Below are 16,648 nucleotides of genomic sequence, written 5' to 3' on the forward strand. Positions count from 1 at the left end.
TTGGTTTGGCCCGCAATGGGACGCTACTTGAGGGTGAAATAAGATCTAGAGCTTGATCTGGTGTTTTACCATCATAGTTCCAGTTTAAAGGTGGCGGACAATGAGTGTGTGCACTGTAAGAAAAAAAAAAAAATTGCTGCCTTAATTTTTTTTTAAAGTACAATCAACTTAGATGTTTAAGTCAACTCAACTTCAATTGCATTAAACTGACTTAAATTTTTTTTGAATCTTGTATAACTTACTATGATGAGTTAAAGCAATGTAAAAAAAATATGTTGTTATAACTTATTGATCATATAATTTTTTTGCAGTGTGGAAACATAAAAAAAAATGTCCTCCCGGATCATGTGATCCGCCTTTACCCAGCACCAACCTCCGCCTCGCGCAAATAAATACACAAACACGCACGCAAACACGCACCCACCCTCAGCAGCGTTAGGGTTTCCAGCACTCGTTCTCCATAACCGTGGTATTTATACATGCAACACATCACTAGGTAAATATACAAGTCTTAAATTAAAGAAAGGTGCAAATAAAAGTGCCTTATCAATTTTTCACAATTAAGAATAGTCTAGCTACTAATATCATACATGTTATTTAAAATAGATTCTATAAACATTATTTTTTTTTCTGTATAGTTTGTACTTATGACCAAATACCCTGTAACACGTTAGAAAACAGGTGGAATGGACCCTTGCATTGCATCGATGTTGGTGGTCGGACCGTTACGTTACGAACACCATTCCGGAGAGGGACTTAATAGCAGATGGCCTTAAATGATATCACTAAGCTAACTATGGTAGATGAAGTCTCTGACGGCTAAAAGCAATTGCGTCTATTACGACTAGAATTACCAGAATTCTACGTTGTTCCTTCTTTTTTTTTCTCGATTGTCCGTAGAAAGGTGCTGTTTTGTGTCAACACTGCGCTACACTCCTCCTCCGTATCTCTCTTTCTCTCTCACTTTGTGTTGTTCTTTCTGTGCTGGTTTGACATCCACAAAAAAAAAAAAAAAAAAAAAAAAAAAAAAAATCCAAGCTCACAGGGAGGAAGGAACCAGCCACGTATGTTTCTACGTAGACTTTTTTTTGGTGCTACAATAACTGCTGGAACAGTTCGGATAATCGGCGTTCTTGATCTCAACTTTTTGTTTCATTCTCTTGGCTTGAAAAGGGCTTTAAAACGTGTTCCTCTTCCTGTAAAAAGTTTACAAATGGCGTATTCCAGGCGAACGCTCTCTGGGAATCTTTTTTTTTTTTCTTTCATTTTGGAAACGAGTCAAAACTATTTATGCTGATCATGACAAATCGCCATGGGACCGTTCTGGAAAGGAACGCGTGGACTCTTCAGGTTCAGTCAGAGAGAGAAAGAGAGCGAGGGAGCGTTCGGAAAAAAACAAGTGTCTTCATCTTCTTATCCTCTCCCACGGGGCTCCGAATCCCACCTGTGTCAGTAAAAGAAGGGAACAAACCCCCAAAAATAAACCACTGGAGTCAAACCCAGTCCATTACCACCTCCTCCCCAACGAAAAAAAGAAAAAAGAAAAAAGAAAAGAAAAAAAAAAGGGGGAAAGTGTGTGTATGTGTGTGCAGTGTCGTCCGTCCAGGTGTGTGTATGTGCAGGGCACTGCTAAAGTGTCTCAGATTTATGCTTGACATTCCCCACGGTGTGACATCCCCCGGGCGGGGCGGGCGCGGGCGCGGGGAAGCGCTACCCGTCAACGGGCATGGACTGCTCAAAGTCTGATCCGAACAACTCCTTGTACAAGGGGGGGAAGTGGGCGCGAACAATGTCTGGGTATATTGCTTTGAACGCCGTCAGCTTTTCCGTATGCCGGCTGCACAGGGCTCGCAGCGTGGAGACTTTGCATATCAACTGCAGAAAGAGAGAGAGAGAGAGAGATTTTAATTTGGTGGAAAGGACCCTGTGGTACTGGGTCAAAAGGCAAAAGGCAGACCCTCTAATCCGCAGACACAACACAGATGGTCCCAGGTTTTTCACATGACATCAACTAATCTTTCATCCGCCAGACCAAATGCAGCTTATCAGATGAAGTCATCCATGAAATCAGTAATTTACTATTTATTTATTGGTAAACCTTTATAATAAGGTTTCATTTGTTAACATTAGTTAATGTATTAGCTAACCATGAGCAATACATTTTTTTACAGTATTTATTAATAAAAAATACAGCTGTTCGTAAATGTTGAAATTAACATGTTCATTATTAGTTCATGTTAACTAGTGTAGATAATTAATGAAACCTTATTGTAAAATGTTACTTTAATATTATGATGTATTCTAAAGCTATTAAAGAACGGTTTTGATAATTGAAAGAAAGCTGTCATAATATATAAATATTATATGAAATTTTTTAATAAAAGAAAATGAAAATTACAAATGTTGACTTGGCAACTAACTGAAACAAGTTTAAAATTGAAGTACGGTAACTAATACAAATGACAAAAGCACAAGAAAATGACAAACTAAAAGAAAAAAGAAAACTGAAAATATAAAAATACAAGCTAATTCAAAACATGAATAAATTATATAATAGTATATCAAATAATGCTAAAATAACTGATTTAATTTTTCTCTATCATTTATTCTATTGGCAGCTCTAGTTTTTACCTAAAATCTCTTTTTTTTTTAGATACAAATAACGTTCCTCTCATACTGGCTAGAAATATGATCCGTAGAAATTTAAACAAAGTAAACATTTGCCAGATAAATATTTTTATAATTTGCTTTTGTATGATAACCATATAAAAGCTAATCATTTAATTTAGGAAAAACATGTCTTGTTCAATTATATTGTATGATATTTATAATTTGACATGCATCTTAATATCATGTCTTTAATCCACAAATTCCAGATTTATTCAAATGATTTGACATAGTTATTTGTATAAAACAATAGAAAGATACAGAGTATGTCATATATACTGTAAATGGGGATCAATATCACATCACATGACATCATATCCTGTCCCTTATGTGTCCAGTACCTTTGTCAGTATGCCGTCCTCTCTGTGGTTCTTTTGTAGAACATGTTGGAGGGCCAGCTGAATCTTTTGCTGGAGTTTCTCCACCTTCACCTTCTCCTGGAGCCAAGACCGGTCTAAACACCACACACACACACACACACACACACACACGAGGACGTTACACTCTCGAGCTGTGACAGCATCACATGTTTAGATGCATTTAGCTTTGGCGCTTAAATGGAAAATGGTTTGAATGCAACCAACACTGTGTCCTAACACCATTCCTCCTTTCTTCACAAACAATTTTGCAGGGGCTTGTGGGTAATTTATGGCTAAACTTTAACATTACCTGCAGACATCAACACGAAGGCGGAGAACAGGGCGATCTCGTCTTCAGAGAGGTGCATAGAACACAAGTTTTTCCCAAACTCGAAGACAGAGCTGATCAAGTCGTCGCAGCCTGTCACGGCGGAGACAGAGAGAAAGAAAAAGTGTGAGACGGAGCAGTAGACAGCGTCGGGTAGACACTTGATCTCTCAGCATGAGATGTCGGGGTGGAACAGAGGTAAAAAACAAACAAAATAAACAATACAATCCTTCAGCATAACAGCATGATTTTTTTTTTTCCCGCCACATTTTTTTTCCCTCTCCAGGCTAATCATGCTTTGGCGAATGAGAGAGGTTACGCAAGCATGACTGGGGTCACTAACAAGACTGAATAAAACCCATGACTCAGAGCTCACGCAAACACTGCGAGATAGTCTCAAACTTCCCAAGCAAAAGCACCACCTAGACACAACAACGTTCCCTCTCATTTTGAACTCGAGCATTAGGACAGGAACATCACGTTCCACATTTCTCGAACGTAGAAGGATCACGCTAAATCTAAACACAATAGTAACATTTAGAAAGGATTGCACTGTATTTGCATGAGCATTACAATTTTGCAGTCGAGATCAAATACATTAATAATATGTTTAATGTTATATTGTATTTCTAGTATTTGAGTCAGGTCACTCTTTATAGACTTTAAGATCAAATAAAAGGATAGCTTGCCTTTTTATATCAATCGCAGCTTGAAAACTGTTTATTATAACATTTACTCAGTGATAGTGTGGATGCACAAAAATATTAGACTTGTAAATAAAACACATACTTGAAATTAAGCATTAAAAATGGGAAATAATTTAAATGAAATATCCAAAGCTAAAACACATAAACACCAGAGAAGTAATATTTAGAAAGGATTGCACTGAATATACACATTTTGCAGTTCAAATACATAAATAATAAGTATTTTTATCATTATATTAAATATTTATATTTTTAGAAATAATAAATATATGTTGATCTGTCTGGAAGCATTTCCAGCAAGTATTTTTGGCGTCTTTGGGTTCAAATCGCAGCTTAAAAACACTGTTCAACTCAACATTTATTAAGAAATAATGTCAGTTTTGAATGCACAAATCTATAAGACTTCTAGATGCTAGAAATGATGAACGGAAAAAAAAGCAAACAATTGAAATATCCACAGTTGTGTCAAATACCACCTGTTCAAATATTTCCATATTTTGTGGAAGAATCACCCTAATGCTAAAACACACAAACACCACGTTAGTAATATTTAGTAAGGATTGCGATGTGTTTGCCTGAATTAATATGCAAATCTTGCATTCTGTTTCAAATGTATAAATAATAAATACACTTTAGATTATTCTCCTGTCTGTTTAGAATATCTTGCCTTTTATATCGACCGCAGCTTGTTCAACACAACACCTATTAAGCAATAATGTGAGTTTTAGATGCACAAATCTATATTAGACTCATAAATAAATCAGATATTGAAAATTAAACATTGAAAAATGATAAATAATTGAAAATCAAATATCCAGAGTGTGTCGAGTACCACCTGAGGGCACTACGCCACAGTTTCAGTTTGCACACCGATTTCAGAGATACCAGTCGAAAGCTTGGCAAACACATGCGAGCTTATTAAAAGACAGGAATAAGATATTATGCTTGTTATAAGGAGGACGTCCACATGAGATATGGTTACAGTGTATGATTGAATGTTATCTTTCAGACTGTGGCATCTTCTCATATTTGTGTTTGTTTTGACACCCGGACAGCTTTCAGCCCTGAAAGGTTCCCGATGCGCATGCATAATGACAGAGAAGGGATTTCACTAATGTCACGGCATTCAAACATAAATGTTATTTGCTTACACTGGAAAAACTCGACGGCCAGTTACGCTACGGCTGTGTGGATGGCGGGTTTGATAAAACACTCCTGGTAGACACTCAATCTTGCTTATGCGGTTCCAGACGCCCACCGTATGCAGAGCTACAGCAGCCCTGAGTCCTCAGCGAGGAAACGACTCCAGGTGTGGAGGATACGAGAAGCTACTGCCGACCTGGTGGGCTTTATTCGCTTGCGTACACACGGGGTCCAAAATCAACACTTTATTTCATTTAGTGTCGGTAACACTCCAATAAAGATCTTATTTGTTAACATTAGTTAGTGCATTAACTAACAAAAACTAACTATGAGCAATATCATTTTACAGAATTTATTATCCTTTGTTAATGTTAGTTGCTAAAAATGTTCATGTTAGTTCATAGTGAATTAACTAATGTTAACAGGTGCGTGTGTGTGTGTGTGTGTGTGTGTGTGTGTGTGTGTGTGTGTGTACAGAAATTTACTTTTGAAAGTAATGTTACGATATTGCATTACTTCCTAAAAAGTAACTAGTTACATTACTTAGTTACTTTTAATGTAAAGTAATCTTTAGTAATGTTACTTTTGCATTACTTTTTCTCAACTGAACATTAGAACATTATAATATTATTCTGATCACTTCGAATATTTCCTGACCCCTACAGCTACAGTATGTGTGCCATACAATAGATCCCTTAACGTCATATTCCCTAATGTAAAGCTCTTTTATTGAAAGTTGAAAGCAATGCGTCTTGCATGGAGAATCAAATTTTAATTCAGAAGTTTAAGAATGTTTAAGAAAATGAACAAATGTAACATTACATAATCAGTAGTGCTGTCATTTCAATTAATCGCGATTAATCGCATCTAACATAAACGTTTCTGTTTACCTTACATAATATATGTGTGTGAGTGTGTGTGTATATATTATTATATACTATATTATGTGTGTACTATATACTGTATACACACACACACACATATATATATATATATATATATATATATATATATATATTATGTAAACCAAAACTTATGTTAGATGCGATTAATCGCGATTAATTGATTTGACAGCACTAATAATCAATTACTTTTCGATGTAACAAGTAGAGTGACACATTACTTTATAAATGTAGAACTTAATATTTGAGTTACTTTTACCATTGGCAGACTTTGGACCCTGTGTGTATGAAAAATACTTCTACGTTGCTTTCAGTAAGGCAAATTGGTTGAGTTTTGCACAGATTTGAATGCTTTTGCCACGTATGAAAAAGAGCCTTAATTTTCAGTTCGAACTCAATTGCGGACAAGTAAGCAACACACACAAATATAATATTCCAAACACAGAATTTCCACTTCACATACCAAATCCAAGCAGGTTTTGTAACTCACCTAATGACTTGAAGACATCAGTCCCGGCATACTTTCCGTCAAAATAGACTGTGTTGTTCTGAGGGTCGAAGGCACGGCACATTCTGACGAACACCACCTCCAAAGAGCCTACACACAGGCCAGAGAGAAACAAAATTGAGATTTTGTATAATCAAAAGCAGACATGTTAGAGAAATATGTGAAGGCATTTACTGCTAACTGCATTCTCAGCACTGCCACAAGGTGCGCTATAGCAAGCATTAGCGTTAACGGTCTTCTTCTACAGAAAATTATTGCATTTCCCAAAAGCATCATCAGCAAACTATTTCTGATGGAAACAACGGAACTTGCGACCATTGCTTTTAGGAAACACCCCAAGGTTGATCACTGTCGTGTCAGAGCAACAAGTGGAAAAGAATCCTGCAGAGCAAGTTAGCTGATATTAGCGAAGCTGTCGACATGTTTAGTTTGAACCACGTGTGTGTTGTTATTCAGGTAGCAATGGTACAGACATTTGATGCTAGGTTTGTTATGCGAGGTTTATACTTGCATGGAGTATGTTTCTGGCCATAAACACAGCTTTATTAAGTCACCAATCGGCTGTGTTTTTGAGCAGTGTGTGTGTGGCTCAGGTGGAGTGTGTTGCTGTTATTGTTGTGAGTGGGAGCAGTAATTCTACCGCGGAGGGCTTTGGTGAGCACAGGCTTAGAGGATAAAAGCCACGTAATAGAAGCCATTACGGAGCTTTAGAACGATGCCGGTGGTTTAAAATGTCATGTCAGGAGCGAGCGCTCACTCAGTATTTTGTTCATAATTTTGGTGGGGCCTGGCACAAACAGAAACACTGAAAGCTGTTGGGATCATGACGGGGATGGGGTGTGAGTGTGTTGTAGCACTTTGGCCCATTATTTGTGAGGAGAAAGTGTGCAGTGGTGGATATCATCTCAATAGTGTCTTATTTTGCACAGAGCTGACAGATTGTCCCGATACAGTTTTCCTGTATACACAAGAGATGCTCATTTGAAGCACGGCACCTCCTGCTGTGTGACATCGGCTGTGTTCAGAATGGAATACTTAAATATTGCTTAGTGTGCAGTGTACTATTTTTAAATAGTATGCAATACAGTATGCAACAATAAATACTTTAAAGAGCAGTATGCTACACAGTTGTCACATGACCGTATTAAAGTTGGCATGAAATGGAAGATGCGATTTGTCTTTTCTTCCCTATTGGGATGCATATCTGAGTGAAAAGGCTTTACAAACAAGAAAAAAATGTAGGGCAGGACTTTATGGATGGTTGTGGTTTGCTATTGGCCGATCTCATGTGAGTGACAGGTTGATCCCGCCCTCACGCCAAATAAACACGTCATCAGAGAAGAGAAAAGATGCTGTTGCAAGAGGGAGGGGAAGCTATTTTCATTAAAGATTATGAGGGCACATGAATAAATAAAAAATGTGTGCACAAATCAGTTATAATAAATACTGCAATATTCCATAAAAAAATAAGAATTGCCTGTTTGATTTCATTGTGTCTTTAATTCAATAAAGTGGCTCCAAGTTAGCTGCAAATAATACAGATTAGTTTGCATTTTAATTGATGTAGTTTTGCGTTAAAATGCCCAATCGAACAGAAACCACACCGAAAAACACAGATCAAACGCACTGTATTGTGGGACAACAGTATTCCACACAGTATGCCCTAGTCGTACAATGCACATTTTTGTATGCATACAAAAAAAACTGCATACTGCGCACTGTATACATACTGCTAAGTACTATGCTATTTAGATGCACTGCAGCAAAGGATTATTTGTGTTTACGCCCTGTAAACTAAGCCGGGATTGGATGATGGTGATGTGAACGCACACTTTACCTGCTTTGAGAAGCACTATCTGATCATTCTGACAGAGCTCCATGAAGCCGTCGATGCGCTTGGCAAACTCCACCACATACTGAATGGCCTCTGTGATTTTAATGGCACACAACTGCCACATGACTTCCCTGGGCTGAGGGGAAACAAAACACAAAACGATTGGCAACAAGCACTTTAAAGAGGCCATATTCTTATGTACAGTAGCAGTTTAATTATTGTACACATGAATTTTCACATCATTATTCAGTTTTACATGACCATTTTAATACTCACTGACCCTTAGAAATAAACCAGCTTTGATACAGTAAACATCTATTGATATGTAATTGTGGGCGGTTACACATGGTTGGGTAACACTCACGTTAGGGTTCAATTTATCAATATTAGTCAATGCATTAGGTATCATGATCTAACAATCAACAATACATTTACAGCATTTATTAATTTTGGTGATCATATACCAATACATTTATAACATTACAAGCTGTATATAGATTAAAATGATTTAATGCATTTCTAAATTAACAATGAACAATATATAACTATTCCTAAATGAACATTAATCGAGATTATAAATGTACAATGTGTACAAAGAAAGAATGCTCAAAATTAGTCATTTAAAGTGACAGTTCACCCAAAAATGAAAATTCTGTCATCATATACTCACCCTCATATCGTTCCAAACCTGTATGAGTTTCTTTCTTCTGCTGAACAAAAAATAAGATATTTTGAAGAATATGGGAAACCAAACAGTTGACAGTAGCCATTGACTTCCGTAATAGGAAAAAAAATAAAAATACTCAAGTCAATGGGGTCCGTCAACTGTCTGTTTACCAAAATTCTTCAACATATCTTCTTTTGTGACAGAAGAAAGAAACTCATACATGGTTGGAACAACATGAGGGTGAGTAAATGACGACAATTTAAATTTTTGGGTGAACTATCCCTTTAAATGGATCTTAATCCTATGAATGCAATCAGCAGGGACATTTTTTATTCCATTGCCATATCAGTGTCACTGCAAGTTACAACATTAAAAGCATCGCTGTCTAAGGCTTCTGAAAAGCTGTGTGTGTTTACCTTGTTCTGGTAGCTCTCCACCTCCTCCTGAAGGAACGCCTGCCAGGTCATTTGCTGGAGTTCTTCTCTCAGGTACTGACACGTCTCCATGTGGGACTTGGAAATGTTCTGGGCCAGATGTTCTGAAACACAACGCAACATACCGTCAAAAAAAAAAATCATTGTCGCGCTTGACTGCACTTAATGTACAGACCTATTGAGCTGTACTATATATATATATATGTGTGTGTGTGTGTGTGTGTGTGTGTGTGTGTGTGAGATGGCATTTGCTTCCCATTATCATTATAAAAAAAGTTCTTCTTACTAGTGGATTTATTTTTGCTTACAGAAATGCTGAGGGAAAAGATCTAAGATCTAACCCAATCAAAGGGTTTGTGATTTAAAGTCGATTTAGAAGCGTGTTGACCCTCTGTGTTTCAGTACAAAAGGAAATAAGGACAGTAATTCAAGTATAAAAGTGAGTGTCAATTCATGGGAACAAAGGTCATATTTGCTTTCAGCAAGAACGAGAAAATGGAGACGAGAGAAAGACCAAAAAAAAAAAAAAAAACAGTATAAAAAATTCAATCATGTTGAAAACACATCTGTTAAAAGGAGTCCCAGAGCAGGAGGGGAAGCTAAAAAAATGATTTCCCTTGGCGCGTGCCCTGCTGGATCCTGATTGGCCCTAATTAATGGAAACTAATTAGAAAAAAAAGAGGTTCTTTTAATGAGTCTTCGAGATGAGTCTCCAACCTAATGCTATTTTAAGACACCTTTAGCGATGTTTGCCCCATGGTTGGGTTCTTCCCCCTAGTACCATCCCCTACCCAGAATCCACTTTGCCATTCTGCAGAATGATCACTTACCCAACTCAGCCATGGAAACGGTGGGGGACGTCTCCCCGTTGGTGAAGGAACAGTAGGGGAAGAAGCCCGAGCCAGGGGTGAAGTCGCAGATGGGCTCCGGCTTGATGCCGTTGATGTCCAGGCCGGACTGATCGGGTGAGGGTTGGATGTCCAGGTAGAAGCTGCTGACGCCCGAGTCAGGCTTGGTGCCGTCGGGTGTGTGGCCGTTCATGTAGCCGCTCAGGTCATCATGAAGCTCGGTCAGGCCATTGGTGGAAAGGCCGTAGGTCGGTGTGAGGGGTTCGGCCTCACCGGGCTGCTGCTGGTGGTCCCGCTGTTGCTGTTGGAGCCGGTGTTTCTGCACCTCTGCATACAGGCTGTCCCGCTGTTTCTTCGACATCCGGCCGAACTTCACCGCTATAAGGGGCAAAGACATTGCATTATGAACAGAAATCTCTCTAATTGTGACTGCTTCCTTAAATATAATCAAATACAAGTATAAACAGGCCGGTGTGCCAACCCAATCTCATGAGAAAATGTAACTGTACAAATTCAAATCAGCAGCTTACAAAACAATGTAATTTGTACGTGTAAAATTAAGGTCCACCCTGCTAGAATTAACCGTCAGATCGTAGGAAAATGTATGAATGAGATCATAGCAATTCATACACATTAGCCACCGATTTGCCAAAATCTAAGGGGCTGTTTACAAGGCAACGTTTTCGACTAAAAACGTATAACTTAATGCCTTTTGGCTGTTCGTTTACAAGACAACGGCATTTTTGGGTGCCTGAAAATGCAAACTTTTGAAAACGGTCTCCGTGTAAACAACAAAAACGCGAATCTCTGAAGACGATGACGTCCTGCACATGTGTATTACGTGTTCAGTCTATAGTGTTTCATCGCCATCTAATGGCCTGGCAGCAGATTACAGCGTTTTTTGTCTTAGTCCTCGTTTTGACAATGGTGTTGTCTGTACGCAGAAAACTCAATGGAAAAACTTCCCCGTGTTAAGCATATCGTTGTCGTGTAAATGGTCCCGAATTTCCATGCAAGTGTGTTGGGTGAGACTTCTTTGTCTATTGAATGCAATTCGCATTGGTGCCTCCTAGGGTCGAGTACCTTGCTCAAGGGGATGATGCTGGTGCCAGGCTTACTGTTTACATTGATCAAACCAGCAACCATTTGGTTACCAAACACCACACCAAAACTACCCTGGCAGAAGACTTCACCCCATAGCCATTGTTACTCAAGAAAAAAACAATAGGCGCAATCTCTTTTCCCTGAAGACTCTGGCCTTTGAAGGGAAGCTTAGTGTAACGGCATGGAGAGTACAACTAACTCCCGGGAGTAGGGTTTAATGTCTCTCAGAGGGTATTAGTAGTGTATTGGGTAAAAAAAAGGAACCTCTTTGGTAATAGCATTAGCTTTTTCCTGTTGTCTACCTGTCAAAAGGATCCAAGAAAACCTGACTAGCATGAATCACCAATTTACAAGCACTCACAAAAAGGAAAGGCCTTCACTCGCAACACCTGGAGGAAGCGGCGGAGAGACTGTTTAGCTTAGAAAGAAAGAGCAGCTACAGCTTTAGACGGTCTTTGAACTGGAGGAGTGTTAGAAGAACAGGAAGCAGGGGACGGAATACAGTGCGGATCAGATATGAGTGAAGATCAAGTGTTTGTAAAAAGGAAGGGCGCCTGGCGAGGACAAGCTGATCTACTGATGGCTGGAAAAAGAGATAAAAGTACTGGAGAGTTTAGTGGAGAATGAAGGGGATAATGGGTCTTTAACTGTTGGAGACAAGAGGAGACCAGAGAAGGGAAGACAGGACAAGACAAAAGAGGACAGGAGGACAGACAGCATGTGAGGGGAGAAGAAAAAAAGATGACAGGAAAGAAAAGGAGAGAAGAAGAGAGGAAATGAGGCAAAGGGAGAGAAAACAAAGTGGGATGAGACTTGAGGTTGCTATTTGAATAGAGGAGAAAAACGAGAGGACATTTGAGGAGACGAGATAAGATGTGGAGAGGAGGGGAGATGACATGGCGGGACTGGAGACAAGTTGAGACACGAGGAGAGGAGATAAAATACGATGAAACCAGGCATGTGGAGAGGAAAGAAGAGATTTTGAGATGGGGAGGAGACGAAACATGAGAAAATGAGATTTGGAAAGAAATCAGGAGATGAAAAGAGGAAAACGGACAAAGAGGATTTGACGAAAGAAGTAGAGGCGAGAATAGACGAGAAAAGAAGAAATGAGACAAAATGAGAGGAGACGAAAAGGAGATTTGAAGAAAGAAATGGAGATGAGAAAAGAATAAATTAGACTAAATGAGATTTGAAGAGAGGGGAGGACGTTAAGAAAGGAGATGAAACAAAATGAGACTTGAGGAGTGGAGACAAGAGGAGAGAGATGAGACATGAGCAGAGTACAGGAGATTAGAGGAGACATGCATTGAGGAGAGTGTTTAGAAGGGGTACGGGATCAGCTCTGATTTTGAGGCGTATGAATGAGACTGAGTGGATGCCTAGCGTCGTCTCAGACATGTGTGTGTCTGGGTACGCTCTGCGTCTCTGTCCCCGTGTAAGGCAGGCAGATGGGGACTGGTGAGCTTCAGTCGGAGTGAAGTCAGAAGTCACCTTGCCTGTCCTGGTTGTGTGTGAGAGAGCAGCCTGGTAGACTCGGAAGACCTGGCCTGATTTCATCCTCCTGTCACGGGCCGTAGTCACACAGCCCAGCCGGAGGCCCAGCAGGGGCCCTCCACACACACACACACACACCTGTGCACCCGTTACTGCTGCTCACCTGCATTGTCTTTAACGAGCCTGCTTTAATGACGCTCATTTAATAAAAGCTACTTGCTGTCAGATTCTCCACCCTGACTGAGCATGCCCCGCAGTCCAGAACCACAACTGCCTTTTAAATTCATCTTGTCACAAGTTTGGTAAAAAATGTATGAGCGAAGGGCGCTGACTACAGAGCAGGTACTCTACTTAAGTGACACGGCAAGACCGGGGACAAAGGTAAGTATTGAATAATAGTAGTAAAGGACTAAACATATTCTATTACACTATCCACTTAATTGTTTCCTTGATGTACTTTCAATATAAATGTAGCTGTCGCCATTCAAATAGACTGTTTTTGTTCCTGTACCTTTAAGATTTCTATATTTTAATGACTTTGGTTATGATTGTCTCGTGTCTTTGGATGCGAAATGAGCATTGAATAGGCTGTCGAGGTAAATTTTGGCATTGTGAACAATTCCCCCCCGGTTTCAAGTCATCTTCATTTATATAGCGCTTTTAATAATGTAGATTGTTTCAAAGCTGTTTTACAGTGATAAACGGATCATTTAAGGTAACCGCGATTGTTTTGGCTTCATAGCGGTTCTTGAATAAAGATATTTTCCAGCTATAGTTAGTTTCACAGACAACGCTTAAGCTAGTCCCAGACTAAAATGCATGTTTGTGCTGTTTTAACTGAAAGAAACTTCAGAATTTTTTTCCATCATTTTGTCTTAAGACACACGATGTTTGTTTTCTAAGGCATGTCTATAAAAGCCACTTAAATGTCCTAACTGAACTAATCCTGGCTTAATCGAAGCCCTGTCTGTGAAACCAGGCCTACAATTATATGGATTTTCCAATTAAGCTAAAATTGTGTCAAGTTATACAAATTTTTATTAATTATGGTTATTTAGGATAGCTCTTTAGTCATTTAGTCAAAAATCTTATTTATTTATTTTTCAAAATATAATTTCCATCAATGAATGTTATTAAACACAAAATATCATTTGAGATGGAAATGACACTGTGGTGGAAATGACTTTCATAATAATAAAGAAGGGGGCATTAAATATATAAATCGCAGATGCATCCTGTGATGCATGCATGTCACATTTGTGGACATTCTTAAAAAGTTTTCCATTATATGTTCCTCTTTTACTCTACTTGTTGCAATCAGGTTTGTATTCTCAAACCATAACTGAAAAACACTGTCAGTCAGGTTGTACGTTTACTTTACACGCTGCTCTGTTTGGTATTTTGCATTCATTCCATGTTCTGTGTCTGTGGAGACTGTGTTTTCCCTCTGGTGCCTGCTGTCCTGGACATGGACTCACCGTCACGTGACATGCCCACGGCCAGACACTTCTGCAGCCTGCAGTGCTGGCAGCGGTTCCGGCTGGTGCGGTCAATCAGGCAGTTCTTCTGACGCGGGCATGAGTACGCAGCATTGCTCTGCTGACTCCTCCTGAAGAAACCCTACAGGCACCAGAGACAGACAGAGAGAGGGTTGGTTAACACACACAGGGCTCAACAGTAAGAATTTTGAAGATTTTTACCAGTCTCATCAAAAAAAAAAAAAAAAAAAAAAAGAAGAAATTTAAATGTTACACTGTTACATTATAATAATGGTGTCCCAATCAATTAACCAAAAAGTGGCCCAATTTGCCTGAAATCACCCTACATAAATTACTGACTTAAAAAAATTAGTTGAATCTTGTATAACTTATTTTAAAAAGTTGAATTTACTTAAATTTGATGAGTTACAGCAATGTAAAAACATATGTTGTCATAAATTATTGATCATATATTTGTTAGCGTACGTGCACAAATATTTTGATAATTAAATTATTTTTTTTAATTTGCATTAACAGCTGCAAATTATACATCCTTGTCTGCACACTTCTTAATATTACTTATAATTATATAATTATTATACTGTAACATTTTTATATCATATTATTTATTAAGAAAAACATTGTAATTTATGCCTTTCAGCTGAATTGACCTCAAAACTGCCGACAGACGTGCATCTATACCTTACAAGCGCATATTATCCCACATGAAGTGCTCATAAAACATTTCTGTGGCAAATGCTGAACAGATGGCGGCAGCTTTACAAACACTTGCCTCGATCATATAGACATGTTTCTCTTTAGTCAAGATACATCCGAGCGACACACACTTTGGTGCGGTAACTATAAAAAAAGCAGTTTGGAACGAGTATCTTTCCTCATTAACAATTGGCACGGCTAGTTCAGAGACGGGTGAGAACGGTAGTAAATAATGGCGAGTTTGTGCGAGGTTATTAATGTTGAATAACAGAGCCCGGACCCAGTGGTTGGCTCGAGGGGGGGGGGAGTGGGCGCCCACGTTGAGTTTATTTCTCATCCTTTTGACTTAATGAATTGATTCCAGCTCGTCATTAACACACCCCACTCCACAGCTCCATACACATATGTCTTAATTAGTTGCTCATTGGCTGTTTAATTACTAGAAAACAGCTGACAGCTGCCAAGTTGCTTTCTAATGGCAGCCATTATGAAAGCGGGGTAGGACTGCCGGTGACAAGCAGCGCTCCTTAATAATGCTATGATTTATGGGCCGGAGCGTTGTGCTCGCACATATCATTAAATGTCTCTGTGCCTCGAGTAATTAGTAATCATTAAAGATACATTTCAGCAGTTTATTCTTCAGGCCTGCGCGTTTCTGCCGCCGAGTGAGTGACGGAGGGAGATGCTGAGCAGAGAGTCTGTCTATTGTGCGGGAAAACAAAAAAACGAGGCGTTCAAGAGCCGCGTCCGCACGTTCGTTTCTGCCGACTCCTGCTCGCGGAATGCTAACGAGTCGCTCCGGTGACAGGCGGAAAACAGGAATACACAATAAGCACAAAATTCCTCTTTGCTGAGTGGACGGCGTGTTTGAAAAATGCACAAAAAGAGGAGCTTCGGTGGGAAAGAATGGGGGGGAGACGTGGTTGCAAAACTGCTAACGACGTGCTGTGATCCAAAGCGCTTCCTGTTTGACGGTTTTATGAAAAAAAAGTCAAGTGCAGCAAAGATGGTAAAGAAAAACAAGACAAAGGGATTATATTGTTGTCGTATTGTAATTGTGACGTTTTTAGCAACATTTCAAACTGACTACGCGAGTTATTAAGACTCAGGCGTGTGAAGAATTGTGAAGTCCTGTAAGCACAATTGTAGTCGTTTCTTCTTTTAGACAGCCAATAATCCGAAAGAAACTTCTCTGTTATTTTCCAGAATGTCTCATTTGTTGGCTTTTCCCGCTTTTTCTTTGTCACGCGCGCGCGCTTACCCGCTGACAGGGTTGTTTAGCTTCTTACCTTGCAGCCCTCGCACGTTATCACGCCATAATGGATGCCTGATGATTTGTCTCCACAGATCTTGCAGGGAATTATTTCGATTTGAGCTGCGGAGAAAGAAAAGAGAGAAGATACTGTCAGGATTTTTCACTGTCACCAGTCACCACGCAACACCTCCTCCACGGCT

General features: G+C 39.3%; 1 protein-coding gene across 5 annotated transcripts in view; it reads right to left on the reverse strand.

Annotated features, from left to right (window-relative positions):
* Window positions 1–630: 630 nt before the first annotated feature.
* Window positions 631–16,648, reverse strand: part of roraa (RAR-related orphan receptor A, paralog a) — a 294,410-nt gene continuing 278,392 nt past the window's right edge. For all 5 annotated transcript variants that reach the window (XM_079603258.1, XM_079603259.1, XM_079603261.1 and 2 more), the window contains 9 exons: window positions 16,483–16,568; window positions 14,477–14,618; window positions 10,380–10,775; window positions 9,532–9,653; window positions 8,452–8,584; window positions 6,597–6,704; window positions 3,337–3,447; window positions 3,009–3,121; window positions 631–1,875 (listed from right to left, as the gene is read on the reverse strand). In XM_079603258.1, coding sequence (XP_079459384.1) covers window positions 1,711–1,875; window positions 3,009–3,121; window positions 3,337–3,447; window positions 6,597–6,704; window positions 8,452–8,584; window positions 9,532–9,653; window positions 10,380–10,775; window positions 14,477–14,618; window positions 16,483–16,568 — 1,376 coding nt within the window. In that variant the 3' untranslated portion in view covers window positions 631–1,710. The remainder of the gene's footprint in view (window positions 1,876–3,008; window positions 3,122–3,336; window positions 3,448–6,596; window positions 6,705–8,451; window positions 8,585–9,531; window positions 9,654–10,379; window positions 10,776–14,476; window positions 14,619–16,482; window positions 16,569–16,648) is intronic.

Source organism: Phoxinus phoxinus, assembly GCF_949152265.1.
Source record: "Phoxinus phoxinus genome assembly, chromosome: 25".
In the NCBI taxonomy this organism is placed as follows: domain Eukaryota; kingdom Metazoa; phylum Chordata; class Actinopteri; order Cypriniformes; family Leuciscidae; genus Phoxinus; species Phoxinus phoxinus.